The sequence below is a fragment of the Antechinus flavipes genome, chromosome 1 (genome assembly GCF_016432865.1).
Source record: "Antechinus flavipes isolate AdamAnt ecotype Samford, QLD, Australia chromosome 1, AdamAnt_v2, whole genome shotgun sequence".
NCBI classification, from domain to species: Eukaryota; Metazoa; Chordata; class Mammalia; order Dasyuromorphia; family Dasyuridae; genus Antechinus; species Antechinus flavipes.
Window position 1 is genome coordinate 678209889 of NC_067398.1, and position 20424 is coordinate 678230312.

Here is a 20424-nt window from a genome sequence, read left to right on the forward strand (position 1 = left end):
TCATAGGTCAGGCCCCTCAGCTGGTGTTCTTGTACATTGAGTGCCTGCCTTGTGAAGGCTCCTGACTCATACATAGACACCTGGAATTGCCCCAAGGCTCTCTGTTAGAGACTCAAGGTCGATTGTCAATCTCTGATCATGTTCCTTTTTTCCCCAGCTCCAGGTTCAACCACAACAATAGTAGGTGGGTTTCCCCTGGGATCCACAGGACCTGGAGGCTCCACAGGTAGGGAAGAGGATGATTCTGTTTCCTGACAGTGGTGTCAAGCCCAAGTAGAAGTGGATCCTGGTGGGCTGCATATTGACTTAGAAAAGCACAGCTAGCATTATACTATGTGAAGGAGCTGGTGTTGCCCAACTTGAATGAACTCAAGGAAGACATGATAACTGGCTTCAAATATATAAAGGGCTGTCATATAGAACAGGGGATAGATTTGTAATGTTTGGCCCCAGAAAAATGGATGGAACTTAAAAAAAGAAAATTTAGAAATCTCTTTAATTGTGAGAGCTGTCCAAAGTACAATGTGCTGTCTTGGGAAGTATTGGATTGCCCTCTCCTGGAGGTCAAAAAGCATTGACTGAAAGGCCATTTGGTGAATTAGGGTTTCAGTGGTGGTTATTCAGATAGAAAACCAGACAAGATGGCTTCTGATTTTCCTTCTGACTTTAAGAATAGCCAAGGCAATAGAAAACTTGCCCTCCATATCTCCTTTCAGTCAGTTCCCCATCTTATAACATTCAAATGACTGTGCTATTAATCACCCTTCTTCACAATAATTTTTCCAACAGCTTCTTTGCTAAGCACATCCCCTCCAGCCACATCCCCAGCTCCATCACCTTTCTCAAGCACCACAGGTACAAAGATATTGGATCTCTGGGTCACGTCCTAGAAATTGCATTATGCTTTGTTGTGGGATTACAGGACAAGAGAAAAGGGGAAATTGGAAAATGCAAGGCTACCTAATGGGATTCATCAGTGGATCCAGAATATTAATGGGGTTGGGAGAAGGGAGATGGGCAAAGAACAATAAAAAATAAGGTGTTAATGGGTGTGCTGTATGATCTGCCTGAGACTTAAACATAAGTATTTCTCTCTTTCCCATGGCCACAGCTGCCAGCCTAAGCTTACAGTCTTTCACACTAAACTTCACCATCACCAACCTGCTCTACACAGAAGACATGCAACTTCCTGGATCCAGCAAATTCAACTCAACTGAGAGAATCCTGAAGCACCTGGTGGGTCTTCCCACTTCCTGCCTCAGACCTCAGAAGTCTGAGCTCCTTGTTTCCTTGGCTCAGCCTTCTGTTTTCCTGACACTTACTCATTACTTCCTTTCATTACCAGCTGGACACCTTGTTCAGGAATAGCAGCATTGGCCCTTTCTACTCTGGATGCCACCTGACTTCCCTGAGGTGAGATGCCAGAGATTTAGAATTGAGATTTTGAAGACACCTCCCTGGGACCTTGGGGGACACAGGCTGGGTTTCCGGGGAGTGGGGCTCACAACAAAGTGAGCTGTTTTGTACATTGTCCTTTTGCTCCTTTCCCCCTATTTTCAAGCTCTTAAGAGCTTTGTCATGGTTCTTCTTGTTCATGGCTTCCCCGGGAAAGTGATCTCCCCCGGGAAAGTGATCTCCCTTGTTGTAGAGCATGCTTCAAAAGAAATTTCTGACGTAAAGAGAGCATTTTACAGATACTTAGAGGCAATCTGGCACAGTAGACAGAAAGCTGGCCTTAGAGACAGGAAGATAAGCTCAAATTCAACCCCTAATATTAAAATTCTCCTTGAGAAGGTAATTTCCTCTTCAGTAGTGAAAGAGGAGAGAAGATAAGGGAGAGGTGGGGAGAGAGAAAGAGAAAGAGAGAGACAGAGAGAGGGGGCAGAGAGGGAGGGGAGGGGAGAGAAGGAGGGGGAGAGAGAGAGAGAGAGAGAGAGAGAGAGAGAGAGAGAGAGAGAGAGAGAGAGAGAGAGAGAGAGGAGTTGTATGTAGCTAATATTTTTCAATGTTCTTTCTCACAGAAATGTCAGTAGTTCCTCAGAGGAAATGCCTGTGCGCCTGTGCTTATACTTGGATTCTTCTCAGCTTCCTCAGTATGATTCTTGTAACTACCAATATTTCCTTTCTCAGACCTATGAAGAATGGCTCAGCGACTGGAGTAGATGTGCTATGCACCTATCGGAGAGATCCCACCAGACCCATCTTGGACAGAGAGCAAGTTTATCGAGAGATGATCAATCAGACCTTTGGCATTAGCAGGCTGGGACCTTACTCACTTGATAAGGACAGTCTCTATCTTGATGGTGAGCTGCCCCTTTGAGGCTCAGCCCTTCCTTTCGTTCTTTCTTTTGAGTCTTCCTTACCTCCCCGAGCCCTTCTCATTCATCTCTTCCTGAACCCCCTGCCCAAGACAGAGCCTTCCCATAATGACTTTTAAGTGGGGAGACCCTTCCTTAAGGCTTCCTTTGTTGCTGTTACTTGATGATCTATCATGGAACTGTGCTCTTGATCTTTTCAGCATTTTTAACAACAGACTTGTATTACTCTTGGCTGCTGAACACTCCCTTCTTGCCTGGAATATGGGGACAGACAGCCACCCCGATGGTTTGCTCCTCTTTTCCCCATAGTCCAGGGTAGAGAGAACCCTGATGGAATCATTTAGGTGTCATTATCTTTTTTTTCTCTTACCAATCCAGGACTCTCTCCAGATTGCAAACTTTTTTGTCTTTATCTGTAGAGAAATGGGAATGAGAATTTTCTTTTTTCCTTCTTCAAGAAACAATTTCCTCAGGTGCCCAGGCTTAGTAAACTAAATCTTCAATTCCATTGTACCCCTTACTCTGAGCTTCTTGTTTCCTCCCTTCTCTTGTGGGTTCATGAACCTTCCTATCACTATCCTTTCTTTGTTTTCCAGGTTATAATGAACACAGTGCTGTGCAGTATACTACTAGTGAGTGTTCTGACGTTCAAATACCCCTGTGTCTTCATCCATCTACACACCCTGAACTCTGTCCCCCACTTGAGGCCTGAAGTTGGCCTCTGGTGTGAGTGCCAACCAGTCAATACCTTTACTTCATCCTTTCATCCCACTCGGATGTCAAAAGGTATCAAAAACCCAAAGCAGGATGAACTGCTCCAGGAAGTGGTGAATCCAACACCACTGCAAGTCTTCAGGGTTTTAAAAGCAGCTATGTAGAATAGACTAATGAATTGTGAATAGACTAATGAATTTGGAGTGAGAAAGGTCTGAATTAAACCCTGCCTTAAATATACGTACAAGACTTGGCAAGTCACTTAATTGGATTTGGCCTCTGTGATCTTTTCCAGTCCTATGACCCTGTTAGGCAACCATCTGTCTAAGAGGCTATAGGTGACCCTTTGAGAACTTTCCCTAGGCTGAAATTTGGCAATTCTATGCTTCTATCAGAAAAAAAGGTTCCAAACTAGGGAAAATGGAGCTCTGGAATCACATGACCCTTCACAGGTTGGAACCACAGTCTCAGATTTGGGGGATTCCAGTTACTCTCTCAGAGTTTGGATGATAATGACTTGGCTCCTTAAGAGTAGAGACTGTCTCCTTCTTTGCTTTTGTTTCTGCAGTCCCTAGCATAGTGTCTAGCCCCATTCTGAAGAGCAGTAGGTGTTTAATCAATGCTTATGGGTTGCCTATATAGGCAACTGTCCCAATAGGGGGCAAAGATGCTTGCCAGTTTGCAGATGAACCTCAGCTCTGGGAAGAGAGGAGGGGAGGCTCACAGGCTGTTCTATGGCTTTGATCTTACTTCCTATATTAATACAGTCGCTAAGAGAACATCTCAGGGACTCTTACTGGGACAAATCACTAGCTGAGAATTCTGACAGCTTCCAGAAGTGTTTGACAATAGTCAGTCAGACAGTCATTGAGGAAACTTGTTAAACATCTCCTAAGTGCAAGACACTGAACCAATGCCCGAATGCCTCTAGTTTCTTTGGATTCTCATGAGGGGTAACCATGATCTCTGACTTTCTCTCTCTCTTTTTAATTGATTTATTGATGTTTTTCTGCTTTTACATTATAATTATTTCTGCAAATGCTCTCCCTTTCAATGGCTGCCTCCATACTCCATTCAATGGCTGCCTCCATTTTAAAATCTCTTTTGTTAAAAAAAAAATTAGTTAAGCCAAACTACTACTGATAGAGTAACTGTGTGATTGTTTACATAGCATTTTGTCCTCTCTACTATGAAGAGAGGGAGTTACACTTTGTTTATCCATGATCTCAATCCATGTGTCTCTAACATCATTCCTTTTCACAGCTTTGGGGCCAGACACTGCATCCACAACTGAAATTCCCCTAAGACCCACTGAGCTTGATAGTCCCACAGGTAAGAATATGGCAGGTTATTATCCTTATTCTCTATGTGACAGCTGCTTTTTCAAAAAAGGGAAACATATTATGCATTTCAAAGTTACCATCATTCTAAGAAACTTATCACCCAACAAGTAGGGAATGGGAAACTGGGAGCATGCGAAAGAGTGTGACCCAAGGCAACCCAGGTAAAAAGCTCTGACCTAACAAACTTAGATTTTAGCTCTTCACTTCACTCTACTTGCTGTCTCTTTCTGTGGTGACTGAATATCATTCTTAGACTCATGACTATAGTTCCCCTCTCAGTGGTTCTCTAACTAAGCTAAGTAAGCAGAGCTCAGTTGCCCCATATTTTGGAGAGCTTACTTGAAACATTTACCTGGTAATTTCATCAATACATTCTTCCCCAGCCCCTGTGACAACCTCATTTGCTTCAGCAACATCTCTGGCTCCATCACCATTCTCCAATGTCACAGGTTCAAAACTTCCTATTTCTATTATTCATTCTTCAGGAAAGTCTTGTTTGGGGGAATGAGATTAGGGAATGAGAGGGGTAGAGCAAAGGGGAGGGAGAGAAGTTGAGAAGTGGATAAAGATTTCTTATTGGGAACCTCAGTGGGCCCAGGATTATGAGCTTTCCTTCTAGGAAGGAATTATATAGAGTAGTTGGGTATCTGCATTCTGACTGATTGCCTCAGGTTCAGAGGTGAAGAGTTTCTCTGCCTTTTTCTCCTGCAGCCACCAGCCTCAGTCTAGAGACTTTCACCCTGAACTTCACAATCATAAACCTACCTTATACAACAGAAATGGCACATCCAGGCTCCAGCAAATTCAATTCCACAGAGAGAATCCTACAACGCCTGGTGAGATTTTCTAACTCCTACTCTAAATTTCATCTCAATTTCCTTTTCCTTCCATTCCAGCCCCTGTGTTCACTCATTTCTCCTTCTTTTGTCAGCTTGGTCCATTGTTCAGGGGAAGCAGCATTGGATCCTTCTACTCTGGATGCAAAGTTACTTGCCTGAGGTAAGAGCACAGAACTTTCAAGTTGGGATTTATGGGCATTTCCCGCCTTCCTCTAGGAATACACTCCAGGCTTGGGTTGGACTTCAACCAAAGGTAGCTTTTCCATTTTTGCTCTATTTTCTCTAGTCTTAAATTCCTAATCTGCTTTATTATACTCCTTATTCATAGATTCTCAGGAAATTCATTTCTCTTGTTAAGTGTAAACTAGAAGAAATTCTCTAGGGTAATATTCAATCCAGTCAAGATCATTGGTTGACCAACACTCTTACCAAAGAAATAATGGAAACAACTCAAATCATCCTGGAATCCCCACCAGTCTTTCCCCCAATCTTCTCAGGCTACTCAGTTTCTCTTTGTATCTGGGGTTCCTGTCATCCTTTTCAGTACAAGTTTCTATGTTACCATGTCCTTTTCTAGACCAATGTTGAGTGGTTCAGCAACTGGAGTGGATGCCCTTTGCACACAGCGAAGAGATCCAACAAGCCCCTTCCTGGACAGAGAGAGGGTTTACTGGGAGCTGAGTAACCAGACAAACAACATCACCCAGCTGGGTCCCTACTCCCTTGATAGGGACAGTCTCTATGTCAATGGTGAGAAGTCTAAACTGAAACTCAGCCTTTTTTCCTATCTTCATCCCAGTCCCACTTCCTCCTATATTATCCTTCCCCTCTGATTCACTCTTAACTTCCCAGAGAATCATTATTTCTCAATTATCCCCTATTACGCCAACTATACAAGACAAATTCTATCCATACAAGTTATTTCCCTAGGGATTCCCTTAAGTTAGTATATCTTGGTGACAGAAACAAAGAAAAACAGAGACATTTTTGGTCCTGTTCTAATCAGTGATTTTTAGCAATAATTTGTAGGGAGACAGAGCAGCAAATATATAAAAGTTACAAAGCTTTAAGAGATAAATAGTTAAGGTATTAAATAGAATTAGGATCCTATTAAAAAACTAGCACATGAAAAAATAAGGTAAATATAACATGATATTCATAAAAGGAATGATTTTAAGTTCACTTACATTAAATTTAAACTTAATTAATCAGTCAACACTATTTTGTTAAACATCTATGTGCTTGGAGGTTGGCTAAGTCCTAGGGATACAAACACAGAATTGAGGCCCTTCTTAGCATCAATATACTTATATTTTATTGGAAGGAGACACTATGTCCACAAATAAATCTAGGATAGACACAAAGTTATGGAAGGGGGGAAGCAACTAAGTCAGAAAAGATCTCTTGGAGAAAATGGCACATGAGACATGCCTTAAAAGGAGCTAGGTGTTCATAGAAATGAAGGTGAGCATAGTCCATCCCAGGAACATAGGAATGTCATGTTCAGGAAGCAGGAAGTTGGCCGTTTCTTTTTGGCCTGTATAGAGCAAACTGAGAAGATAATGGTTATTTGTGGAAAAGACTTGGCTAGGCAGCAGTTCTTGTATGAGACAATTGGAACTTTTTAATGTACTGAAATCTCCATAAATCAACGGAATGACTGGCAGCCCAGAAAATGAATTTAGAGTCTTAAACAAAATCTAAGGTAAATATTCAATCCAATGGAGATCATTGGTTGACCAATACTCTCACCCACCAAATTAAAACAGAGAGATTAACTAGAGAACATCCAAAGAAGGGTCAGTCAGTCAATCAATAAACATTCATTAAGCATGTGCTGTATATCAGGTGGTGGGCTAAATTCTGGAGGCACAAAGAAAGGTTAAAAAAAAAACCTAGTACTTGCCCTCAAGGATCTTATAATCTAATAAGAAAGACAAACATGTTTGTGTATACAAGATAAATAGGAAATAATTAAAAGAAGTGTTAGAATTAGTTAGGGGTTGAGAAAGGCTTCCTGTAGAAGATAGGACCTGAAGGAAGCTAAGAGGTAAAGATGGAAAACATTCCAAGTAAGAGGGACAACTAGAGAAAATGATCAGAGTCAGAAGATGGAGTCGCTTGATTGTAGAACAGCCAAGCCAGGGTCACTGGACCAAAGAGCATATGTTAGGAAGAAGGATGGAAGGAAAATGATGGAGGATTTTTAGTTCATTACATGTAAATATCATTGGAGGATTTTTAGTTCATTACATATAAATATCAGGTGAGGAAAATGGGGATGTTTAACCTGGAGGAAGGAGGATGCTTCTTGTATCACCTTTAAATCCTTCTTCCTCCAAGTATTTGAGGGGTTGTCATGGAAAATATGCCAGGACAGGAAGTCTGAAGCTTTACTTGCTATTTCTACAATCAGGACACAGCAAGGCTGGACTCATTCAAGTACCTCTTACTTTCATTCAGCTTGCAAGCTTTTGTTGTTTGTACGACTAGCTCTGGGTCTCACATCAGAGACATTGGCAGGGGTATGGAGTGGATACAGGAGAATTCTGTTATCTGCTTCCTCATGGATCAGGGTACCAGGGAGATGCCAGATGCCAGGAGACAGCAAAATGAGTCATTTTGTCACCGAGTATCTTAAGTCTCTTCCCATCATATTCTCCCTTCATTGTCTCTCTTTTGTTTCCTAGGTTATAATGGACACAGATCAGTTCAATATTCTTCCAGTAAGTATTCTACCATTTAAATCCCTTGCATCCTTGGTTGTCTGTAAGTCTTATTCTCAGGTAGTTAGTCAACAAGTATTTATTACTCACTTAACATGTGCCAGGTACTGCATATACAAAGATACTCCCTTCCAAAAAGAAAAAGAATTATTCCCTCTTAACTCTTAGCTGTCACCAGTGTGACAGCATGAACTAATTGAAGTCCCTTTCCTGGCAACACACTTAGGCAGCATTAGAAAGAAATCCCAATAGTGTAATTGCCTCATGAGGTGGCAAGTTCACTGAAACTGGGGTATTGGGGGAAAAAGATGTTGAATGGCCATTTGTCATAGATGTTATTGACGGCATTCCTGGATTAAATGAAGACCATTGCATCTCTGAAATTCTCTTAATAAAAGGTCCTAGATAGGAGAGATGGACCTTTAGATCCTCCTGGTCCTCTATATCTTAGAGCAACTTCCCAGTCTGGGATTCCCATGTTCTCTGCCCAAGATTTCATGAGAATGATGACTTAGCAAGCTATCTCTAGGCAATTAAAGAAAAGAGTGAGTCACAGGGAAACCCAACCCTTTGAGAATAGTTGGAGAGGGACTCATGCAACAAGCCTCTTGTAGCTCTTAATGTCATTTCTACTACTCTCATTGGCAGGGTATTCTGGTAGCTGCTAGGGATGTTGCTTAATCACACTCACTAAGCCATCAAACATTTATTATTTCCTGCATATGGAGCTATGATCATAATTTCACTAGGGTTTTATATGGAGAACAACAGGGAATAATAATACTCCTTTTTGCAGCTCAACAGCCAACAAGTGTATCAGCACCTGTGACTACCCTGTGGTCCGCAGGGCCTAGAACCTCAACAAGTAAGAACATTAATACCCCAAAGAGCACACCATTCCCTTCCCCTTCTCCCCTGCACACTTAAAATCTCAGAAACTGATAAAATGGTCTCTCTGAAAGAAGGAGGAACATACCTAAACATTCTAAATCCTCTTTACTCGGAAACATAATTACTTGCCATTTGGGAAAAGGGTATATGATTTAATGTATTAACGTGAGAGTTCATGTCCCAAAGACCTAACTAGATTTAAGTTTTTATAAATTTAAAAATTAACTGGATAAATCACTATGGGAACCAAAAATAAGCCCAAATGTTCCATTAATAAGTTAAAGTTAAGACAGGAAGCTCTCGACCTGTTAAGAGATACTAATGATTGGATCCCTATTGGATCAAATACATACATACTTCTCATTCTGGATTGTGAGTTTTCACCCAGGGATTCTGTGGCTAAAGCAAGCTAAACTTTTTACTCCAATTTTCTGACTTCAGATTTTTTTAGGTTATTTATTTATTTATTTTGTTATTTATTTTTTATTGTTATTTATGCTTTATTTATGTTATATATTTATTATATTATATAATATATTTATGTTATATATTTATTATTATTATTATTATTTCCAGCTTCTGTGACAACCATTTTTTCTCCAGACACTTCTCTAGCTCCATCACCATTCTCCAGCACCACAGGTATAAAGGATATGTCTCTGATTCAATCCCCATGATAACTTATTATACTTAAGTAGGGTATGAGAAGATGGGAGATATAAAGAAAAAATGGGGGGGATTCCATAATGTGGATATCACTGGGGTCAGGATGCTGAGTTTTCTTTCCAGCTTTGAATAAATACAACAGTAGTAGTTCAGTTTGAATGGATGCTTGATGGATGTGCCCAAGGGTCAGGCCTGGGTCTTTTGTTTCCCTTCTCTGTAATAGCTGGTGGCCACAGCCTGGAACTTTTCACCTTGAATTTTACCATCACCAACCTATTCTACACAGAAGACATGGGGCACCCTGGCTCTGGCATTTTCAATTCCACAGAGAGAGTGCTGCAGCGCCTGGTGAGTTTCCACTGGTCCTACCCAAGCCCGTTCCTGTGCAGCAAGTTTCTCCATTTTGGGGGATGAAAATTTGGTTGCTCATTCCCCTTCTTATTTCCTTAACAGCTCAGCCCATTGTTCAAGCAAAGCAGCATTGGTTCCTCCTATGCTGGATGCAAAGTGATTGCCCTGAGGTGAGACCTGAGGATAAAATTTAGAAATCTGACATCATTTCCCTTGATATCCCAGGTTCATGGCTAAGGCTTGAGGTGGGCAAGCAAAAAAGGCAGTGCCTCTTCCTAGGGTCCATTTCTTCCATTTTCAAATTTGAAAATGGTTTCATTCTCATTGTCTTCATTCAGGGGTCCTTGGGAAAGTAGCTCCCCTTGTCTGTCATGATTTGGAACAAATGCTATAATGTTGAAATACTTCTCTCCAGGAAGAGATCTATTTATTAAACCATCCTAACCCCCGAGTAATGGGAGTTTTTTTAACCATCATCATCCTTTTTGATGTCACTTCATTTCAGTTTAATTTCCCCAATTTCTCCCTCAAGTTAATCTCTTAGCATTAAGCTCAAAGGTCTCAACGTGTGTTTCCTTCCATAGATCTATGAAGGACGGCTTAGCAACTGGAGTGGATGCTGTGTGCACCCATCGAGGAGGGCCAACCAGTCCCTATCTAGACAGAGAAAGGGTTTATTGGGAACTGAGCAATGAAACCCATGGCATCACCAGATTGGGCCCCTACACTCTGGACAAGAATAGTTTCTACCTTAATGGTGAGATTCTTCACTAGGGCAATAGTTGAGCCCTTTATCTCCAGTATAAACTCTATTGGAGACCATATCCCAACATTAATATCTTTTTCTTTTTATTCCCACTCTGAGTCAGGACCTAACACCTCCAGAATTCTATGTCCCTAATCCTCCCTTGTCCCTTGTGTCAATAGCACAAAATGGGCCCTACCTATTCCTACTTCCCTGGTTAACCCATTCCTCTTCATTTTCTGCATTATTGGTCAACTAGCGCATCAGGTTTTATTATATTCAACATTTTAGCAATAAATTTGGATAGTCATAGATGGAAAAAAATTTTCAAAGGACAGAAAACTGGGAGGGTTGAGTAGTTAACATGTTAGTCAGTACTTGAATTCAATAAAAATAAAAAAGGTGAATCACATCTAACAACATGGTCTTTAACAAATGTAAAAATATGGATTCAAATTTACAAAATTAACTGCTTGATCAGAGGATTGTGGGAACTTGTCTAGAAAGAATTCGTGTTGAGAAAGATTATAAGGGTTCAGCAGACTGAAATCTCAACATGATCCAGTAGTATGATAGAACAATTCAATTAGTCCCCATGAAGACAAATCTAGAGCTTGTATAGAAGAAGATTGTAGTTCCATTGTCCTCTGGCCTAATCAGCCGCCCAATATTAGCCACACAATATAAGTTGTGTTCTGAGGATTCATGCTTTAAGAAAAACATATATAGAAAGAAAATGGCCATCAAGGGGACTTGAAACAATGCCATAAAAAATTCTTTAAAGGAACTGGGTGTGTTTAGTGTGAATAAAAAGAGGCCTAATGTTTTTCTTCAAATATTTAAAGGTCTCTCAAGGGACAAAGCACATAAAATCCTTCTACTTGGCCTCAAAGAGCAGAATTATAAATAATGTGTGAAAGTGACCCGGAAAGGTATTTAGATTCATAGTAAGGGAAATCTTCCATTAATTGTAGTCATCCAAAAGAAGAATGTACTGAGGAAGGAGTGTGGTTTCCTCCACTGAGAGTCCTCATGCAAAGCCAGAATGACATTTTGCTGAAAATGGATTTTGGAAGAGTTCTTATATAGGAAGCTTGAATTAAAATAAATGAAAATTCTGTTTAAGTGCTTACTGTTGTGCATAAGGGTTCTGCCCTGCTCTTAGAGATGACCCAGGATAGTCATTAAGTGGCTTTGCCCTATGCTATATTTCTGCAGAACAGGACATAGCAAAAATGAATTGAATAAGGACACTCTTTGCGCTATCAAAATCCCCAAAGTTTTAAATGTCCTTATTATCTCTCCCTTCATGGCAGAGAGTAAGGGAGTGCACAGAAGAATGTCATCTCAAGGATGACAATAGAACTCAATTGAGTCATCAGTTCAGCTCTTGTTCTCATTTTAGTGTCTATCAAATTTCCTCTTTCTTTTTTCTGATCTACTTTTCTTTGTTATATGTTATTTGACTTTTCAGGTTATAATGAACACCATCCTATCCAACCTACGACAAGTAAGTGTTTTTATTTTCAAATCAATTTTGACTCCTAGGTCATTACTGAATCCCAAGTCTTTTCTTCTTCCCCCAACTCCTATAGGAAAGCTCCATAATGCCAGTGTTCCTTCCCCTTTAGTCAATTCTGGGATATTTAGAAAGGAATTCTCCTCCCCCAGGACTGTCTTTGAGACATAGTGAATTTTCCATCATTAGAAATCATCACAGACACAAGAAGAGGGTTAGACATACTCTGAGGGGTTTTCCTATTACTACTGCAATTCTATGAAGAAAACGTTCCAGGTGGGGAAAACAATAGACTCTAGATCCTTCTGACTGACCCTTCATGATCCAAAGACACTATTTCATTTCCTGGGATTCCCAGGCTCCTCAATCTGAGATTGAATGGTGATAGCTTTAGTAAGTCATCCCTATGGGATGGTCAGGGGAATTAATAGTGCACCTTAGCTTTTTAAGCAAGATTTCTAAAGGAAGTATTCATGATAGTATCCCTTGTACCCCTAAATTCCATTTCTGTGAGTATTCATGATAGTATCCCTTGTACCCCTAAATTCCATTTCTGTTAATAGTGTCAACAGGATACTTTAACCAATGTCCTTACGAAAGGCTCCTCCTGTGAGAATCTAGACAGTTAAGTCAACCAGAAGTATTTGTCCACATTCATTCAATCATTTGTCAAACACTTATTAGACATTTCCTACATGTGGAACACTGAATTAATGACCACATAAATATCATGATGACACCAATTTCTACCAGTTACCCTGTGGGAAACTTTGGTTTCTCTCACTCTTCAATATTACTACTCCTTCTCCTTTTCCTCCTCTTCCTCCTTCACCTTCTCCTCTTCCTCTATTTTTTGTTTACAGCTTTTGGTCCATTCACTGCATCATCATTTACAACTCCCTTGATGTCCTCAGGGCCTGGAACCTCCACAGGTAGAAATGCGGCAACTTTACTACCTTGGGGCATTGCCCCTCGGGTTCCCACATGGAATCTGGGGAGACAACATGATTATGAAAAGGGAATTTGACTTAATCTTCAAAATTCACCTCATTCTAAGAAAAAATTACCCTTCAAATAAGAGGAAATCAGCATCTGGGATTTGGGTGAAGGAGGGCGAACCTTAGTGTGTTACACATTTCAAAGCTCTCCCCCAATACATACCTCTCCTCCATAAAAAGAAAGGCAAATTCTGGCAGTTGATTTCACAGCTAGTAGCAAAAAATTCTCATAGTTATTTGAAATGAGCTCATGTGTCCCATGCAAAGCTTAAAGTAAAGACCTCTGGGGTATTCTGGACAGGAAGGACAGAGACTGACAAGTTTTGCTAGTAGCAGCCAATTACATAAATTATCTGTTTCCTCCTGTGATTATTGAGCCCCATTCTGCAAGGGATTCTGTGACTTTCCTCCCACATCCGGTAGTTGTCTCCCCAATTTGAAAATTTCCATGCTATGGCTTTGTTAATGATTTCCATTTTTCATGGTTTATCCTCAGTTCCTGTGAGAACCTCTTTCCCTCCAGATACCTTTGCAACTCCATCACCATTCTCCAGCACCTCAGGTACCTTTAAAGGGTGTACTTGCTATACATTCCCAGGAGTATCTTATTGTGCTTAACTAGGAGATGAAGAGAACAATGCAAGAGGAATAGGCAAGGAAGGTTTGGGAGATGGGAGAGGTTCCTTTAAATGGATTTCAATGGGGCCATGGAGTGTGGGTTTTTCTTTCAGGAAAGAAGAGGATGTCAGTGGGTATATTTGTGTGATGTGGATGAGGCTCAGGGCATGGGTATTTTTTTTCTTCCCCTCCCATAGCTGATAACCACACCTTGGATCCTTTCACACTAAACTTCACTATCATCAACCTGCTCTACACAGAAGACATGGGGCGCCCTGGCTCTGTCATTTTTGGCTCCTTAGAAAGAATCTTGCAACAGCTGGTGAGATTTTCCAGTCCCTGCCCTTGGGATGGTACAATGGAAAAAAGCACTGGTTTTGGAATGAGAGAATCTGGGTTCAAATCCCATTTCTGATGCTTTTTGCTTGTGTGATCTTGGGCAAATAAATCTCTCAGTTTCCCTCATCTGTAAAATTAGAGAATTATACTGGACTGGAAGAATAAATAAATGAAGTAATACATATTTATTAACTAAGCACTCACTAAGTGAAGCATTTTGCTAACTAAGCACTGGGAATACAAATAAAAGTAAATAAAACAGTTCTTGTCTTCAAGAAGCTTATATTCTAATGGGAGGAGAGGAGGTCAGTAACAGCACACTAGTGGGATCTGGAAAAGCCAGAGTACATGCTCAAGGTGGCTTGGCATCCTATTGTTTGAGAAATGTCATGGAGATCTGGTTCTAGAGAAGATAAGGTAAAAAGCTTACCTTTCAGAGTCCAAAGTTTTGTTGGGGAGAGGGAAGAAGATGAGGATGACCACCAGAGTTCAGGCAATATACTATGTAGTTGATAATAATATGGCTGCTAAGGTTTTTTCCAACCCTTGATTTATGATCTCATGCACCCTCCTATACAATAATCTTCATTCCTTGGACTCCAACTGTATAAGGTATGTTTGTGCTCACTCACTTTTTCCTCTTTTTTGCCAGCTCAATCCCTTATTTGTGAAAAGCAGTATTGGTTCCTTCTATTCTGGATGCAGGCTAACGTCACTGAGGTGAGACCCAGGAAGCTATCATTTGGGGTCCTAAGGTTGTCCTCTCTGGACCCACATGCACACAACCAGAGCTCAGAGTAGATAAAAAACCAATATAAGGTCTCCATAAAGTGACCTTTTCCTCCATTTTCAAATTCCCCAGCTGTTTTGTGTTTATCTCCTTTGTCCATGGAGTCCTTGATCCACGGAGAATCCTTGGTCATTCCACACTGTTGTCTACAGACGTAGCGTGGGTTTATCAGTGTCACTATCAGCTTTTACCATATTATCTCAGACATCTCAGTTTCACTGCCCCAATAACCACTTGGTCATGTCATGTCAGTTCAGTCAGCACCAAGCTTTAGGAGACTTCATCAACATTTCCTTTCTAGACCAATGAAGGACGGCTTAGCAACCAGAGTAGATATTATATGTACTCGTTGGCAAGATTTTGCCAGACCTTTTCTGGACAGAGAAAAGGTTTACTGGGAGCTGAGCAACCAGACCTATGGAATCACCCGGCTTGGCCCCTACATCCTGGACAAGGACACCCTTTACCTCAATGGTGAGTTATGTTATGAAAGCAGAGATTGGCTCCAGTGTCTGTCTTGCTCTCCTCTGTCCTAATTCCAAATTGTCTCATCTCATTCTCATTATGATTTAGCTCTCCAAACATTCCTAATTTTATTCTCATTCATCCCTTGTCTATTCACTTATGCAAAACAGATACCTACTTCCCCAGAGAACCTGTTTTTAGTTTTCTTAATTGTTTTCAATTAGTGGCAGTCACCAAGCTCTGACTTTGGTGGTATTTTGTTCAATATATTTAACAATGACTTGGATGAAAACATAGATAAAAGGAAGCAAATATACAGATGACACAAAGTTTATTGATAGGGTTGATAACTACCATGTTGCAAAGAATCATGATTTAATCAGGACTCAATTCACTTGAGACATGGGCTATATTTAACAAAATGAAATTTAGTGAAGATGAGCATAAGATTCTATAAGTAAAATTTTTAAAAATCAACTGTAAGGGCCCAGGATGGAGGACCATTGCTAGACAGCATTCTGTGGGGATTCTCATAAACTACAACCTCAATATGAATAACAAGCTCAGTGCCAATAACACAGAGCAATAATATATATATATATATATATATATACACACATATATATGTGTATGTGTTGTGTGTGTGTGTGTGTACACATGCAATATTAGGATGCACAAAGACAATAGCTGGAAGATTAAAAGTAAAATCCTACCATCCTCTGGACTTATCAGATTATATCTGGAATATTGTGTCCAGTTCCTCATTACAATCTTAAGAGGAATTGGGGAGCCCTGTGGAAGAGGGTGATTATGGAATGGAATTAAATTCTGTTCAATTCATTATACTTTTAATGAGTGCTTTTTCTGTCAGTCATTTTGCCAGTCTTTGAAGATATAGAGAAAAATATCAAATGATCTTTATGTCCTTAAAGCACTTATTCTCTACTAAGGGAAAATACCATGTATCCAGAAAGAAAAAGAAATGCAAAATATATTCACAGCAAATACAAAATCATTTCAAGAAGAGATCACTAATAGTTGAGGGGATGAAGAAAGATCTTGTGTGAAAGATAATATTTAAGATGAACCATTGAAAAGGTTTCAAGAAGGAGAAGTGAGCATGAGAGAGCATTATAGATATGGATGACCGCTTATAATTCTATAACCAGAAGTTGGAACATCACATATGAGTAAAATGTAACAATTGGAACATATAGTATGTAAGAGGGAATTAAGTGAAATAAGTCTAAAAGATCCCTTGGAGCTAATTAGATTTCTTATTGGCTTTAAATATCTAATAGAAGCATTTATATTTTATTCCCAAAGCAATCCTAAAGAAGGGAATATGCAAATTAGAGCAGTAAAGCTTCTTGAGGAAGTAAGTGACAAGTTCAGACCTGTGCTTTAGGGACATTAATTTAACATCTGTGCAGAAAGATGGGTTGGTGTGAAAGAGAATAGAGTCAGGAAAACCAGTTTGGAAGCTGTTATGAAAGCCTCCTAGTAGTGATGAGGATGTTAATCATAGCAGTGGGCTATGTGAGCAAATGTGAGCAGTGATGTAAAAATAGAATCGATGCTAATTTTCCAAATTGGGGACAAGAGGGAAGAATTGATGATGACTTCAAAGTTGTAAATCTGGTGTTGATTGTTCCATCAACAGTTGATGGGTGAGTTAGAAAGACATATGAATTCCCATTATGAACATGTTGAGTTTCAGATGAGTTTGTAACATTCATATGGACATCTCCAGTACTTATGGGACTGGATATGGGACTGAAGTTCAAGAGACAGATGAGGTTAATTGTGTGGATCTAGTATCTGGCTTGCGTAAAGATGATGATTTAAACCAGGAGCTGATGAGAGCATATCCAGGAGAAACAGTGTGGTCAACAGTGTATACATAAAAAGGTAAAAAAAAATGAGTCCTGAGAAAAGGCCATTAGATTTAGCAATTTAGAGATTATTGGTAAACTCAGTTTCAGTCAAGTGGTAGAATCAGAAGTCAGATTGCAAGAAGTTGAGAAGTGAGTGGGAAAAGTAGCTTTTTCTAGATTCCCTGATCTAGATTCTAGATCCCTTTGACTGTGAAAGGGAGAAGACAAATAAAATGATAGGGTAAGGTGATTGCAGGATCAAGTAAAAGAGTTTTGTTTTTTTAAGGATGGAACATGTTTTCAGGAAGTGGAAAAGAAACAGGTTCATTTGACAAATGTCCCCATGTTAATTCCATTGTTTGGGATAAATGTTGACTAGATCAGAGCTTCTTATAAACTTTTTCCATTTGTGGCCCCTTTTTGCCCAAGAAATTTTTAGGTGACCTCAGATCTCATAGGTACATAAAATACATATACATATATACAAGCCAAACATTTACTAATAATAAATCATAATTTTGCAATCCCCACATTTACTTACGCAACTCATGGGATCGCAACCCACAATTTAAGAATCTTTGGACTAGAAGGTAGCACAGTTAAGTGGTTTAAAATGGTAGAATGGCTGGACCCAAAGAATAGTGATTAATTATTTGATGCCAACTTGGAAGGGCAGGTGTTGTATTTTGTTCTGATATTTCTTTGATTTTGTGCGACTTTTAAAAGGTAAATAACTTGAGAAGAGGCATATAACATATGTTTATTAATTCTACAGTTAACCCAAAGCTTTAGAATTGAATCAATGTATTAGATGATGGAGCTGGGAATCCCAAAGCATCTGAATAGGCTAGTATGTTGGGATCAAATCTAATAAGATGAAATCTAATAGGGATAATAAAGCTTTATATATCTGGATTCTGAAAACCTACTTTGTGAGTGTAAGTTGGAGGAGGCAAGGCTAAACTTGCCTGAAAAAAATTACTAAGTTTAACTCTGACAATCAACATGGCTCAATAATGTTATATGATAAACAAAAAAAGTTAAGAAAAATCTTAGGTTATACTATGAAAGATAAAGTATTTTATTATCTTTAAGGGGTTAAAGGACTGTCACAAACAAAGGACAATGGACTTATTCTGCTTGGTTCTAGAAGGCAGAACCTAAAATAAAGTTGCAAAGATGCAAATTTTGGTTTGATATAAAGAAAAATTTCTTATTATGTGGGATGTCTACTTCATGAAGTAGGTTTACCTTCCCTGAAGAACTTCAAATAAATACTAGCTTGCCATTTATTGGGAATGTTGTGGAAAGGATTCCTGGTCAATTATAGGTTGGACCAGGTCATTACTTCATTTCTGTGTTTCTGTTAATCTTTATTCTTGGTGTGTTGAATTTCTTCTCTAAGCCAGGAGGGTGGGAAGAGGAGCCTGACAACAAACCAGAGCAAACATTCTGAAGGTTTGCTCTGCTCTTTGTTTAAATAAGGCAGAATAGATCAAGGACAGCTCCTTTGTTATATTTGTCATGTCATAGAGCTGGCAGGTACCTGGAAGAATTTTTTTTGATCCTTCCCTCTTTGAGGCAGACACCCAAAATGCCAAGAGATGGCAAACTGAGTCATTAGATCTTCTGTTCTCTTGTTGTCAATGTGAGCCTCTCAAGTGTTCTCTTGGTTCTTTTCTCATTTGATATTTCTTTTCATTATCTGTCCTTTGTTTTCCAGGTTATAATGAGTACAGTCCAGTCCAACCCATGATGAGTAAGTGTCTTGTTATACAAATATGCTTTGATTCTCAGGTCAGCTGTGATTGCTGAAATTGCTTCACACCTGGAAATGATCCTCAATATGACTGAGAAAAGTGAAGTTATCGTGGATTTCTTTAATATCTGTGCACTCATAACTCACTTGAGTGTTATTAGAAAGGACTTCTTCCTACAGTAGAATCAACTGCCTCAATGTGGAATGAGTTTCCTATCACTTTAATTCTTCAGGCTGATAGTGGATATCCATTTTCCATGGATACTAGGGAATTCCTGATTTATATGCCCCTTTAGGAGATTTCCAGTCCTGAAATTGTGTGGGAAAGCTCCCAGGTAGAAAAAAAAGACATTTTGGTCCTTCTGGCACTTAATGACCATAGACATTGCCTCACTCTCTGAAATTCCCATTCCCTCTATCCAAGGTTATGTGGTGATAATTTAATAAACTTTTCAAATAGGAAAGTCAAGAGGAATTGACATTTCATAGATAAACATCAATTGTAAAAGTCTACCTGGAGTAGGAATTACATGATGGGATGCCTTGAAACCTTTACTTCATTTCTGCTAGAGATGTTACTAGCAATGAAAGTGACTTTAGCCAGTGAAAACCCCTGCTGTGGTCACTCAAGGAGTTTGACAGCATTCATTTACTTATTTTGTCAAACATTATTAATCATTTCCTGTTTATAGAACCTAGAGATAGTATCTAGGGCAATGACCATTAATTAATGTTTTAGGTGCTGGGAATACAAAGAAAGGCAACAAAACAAAACAAAACCAAACCCAATTCTTGTGTCCTCGAGTACATAATCTGTGTTGCTCTGTATGTTCATTTCTTAATAAGAATCCTTCTCTGCAGCTTCTGGGCCAGCCACTGGATCAACCTTCACTTATTCCCTGCTATCTACAGACCCTGGAGTCTACACAGGTAAGAGAATGATGACATCAGTATTTTGGAAAGTGTTCTTCAACGCTTTTAAAAGAAGAAAAAAATGAAACAAACTTAGACTTTCCAAACAAGCTCCTTATTCTAAGAAGTGGAGGGTAGGACTAGATAGGAGGTGTGATTTGACATGTCCTCTGAGTTCTCCTGCTGCAAAGACCAGACTAAGATTTAAATATCTGGTCATTTACAGACAGATCTCTTCAGGAATAAATCTGTGTATCCCACTCAAATGATGAAGGGGGGCTAGGGAACCCTTTGCAAAAGGCTATTCTGTCCATCATTAGCAACAAAAACACTTTACCCCACATACCTGATGCCCCTTGTGGTAATTCTACTTTATTTTATAATCTTCTAGAATATGGCTCTTCACTTGATAATCTTCCCTATTAGATTGTGAGCTCCTTGAAAGTAGGGAGCATCTTTTGCCTCTTTTTGTAACCCTAGAACTTCTTAGCACAGTATCTTGGACATATGTTCTTTTGATTGATCAATCTTGACTAAGCCAAGCAAAGCCCATC

At 39.6% G+C, this 20424-nt stretch overlaps 1 protein-coding gene across 1 annotated transcript in view; it reads left to right on the plus strand.

Annotated features, from left to right (window-relative positions):
* The window catches only part of LOC127545277 (mucin-16-like), a 112692-nt gene that overhangs the window by 55335 nt on the left and 36933 nt on the right, over nt 1–20424 (plus strand). The window contains exons 44-68 of the mRNA XM_051972449.1: nt 158–226; nt 790–855; nt 1112–1236; nt 1346–1413; nt 2131–2303; nt 2915–2950; nt 4296–4364; nt 4759–4824; nt 5087–5211; nt 5307–5374; nt 5792–5964; nt 7905–7940; nt 8737–8805; nt 9408–9473; nt 9721–9845; nt 9951–10018; nt 10433–10605; nt 12068–12103; nt 12976–13044; nt 13607–13672; nt 13926–14050; nt 14720–14787; nt 15159–15331; nt 18923–18958; nt 19820–19888. Of these exons, the coding sequence (XP_051828409.1) occupies nt 158–226; nt 790–855; nt 1112–1236; nt 1346–1413; nt 2131–2303; nt 2915–2950; nt 4296–4364; nt 4759–4824; nt 5087–5211; nt 5307–5374; nt 5792–5964; nt 7905–7940; nt 8737–8805; nt 9408–9473; nt 9721–9845; nt 9951–10018; nt 10433–10605; nt 12068–12103; nt 12976–13044; nt 13607–13672; nt 13926–14050; nt 14720–14787; nt 15159–15331; nt 18923–18958; nt 19820–19888 (2217 nt within the window). The remainder of the gene's footprint in view (nt 1–157; nt 227–789; nt 856–1111; nt 1237–1345; nt 1414–2130; nt 2304–2914; nt 2951–4295; nt 4365–4758; nt 4825–5086; nt 5212–5306; nt 5375–5791; nt 5965–7904; nt 7941–8736; nt 8806–9407; nt 9474–9720; nt 9846–9950; nt 10019–10432; nt 10606–12067; nt 12104–12975; nt 13045–13606; nt 13673–13925; nt 14051–14719; nt 14788–15158; nt 15332–18922; nt 18959–19819; nt 19889–20424) is intronic.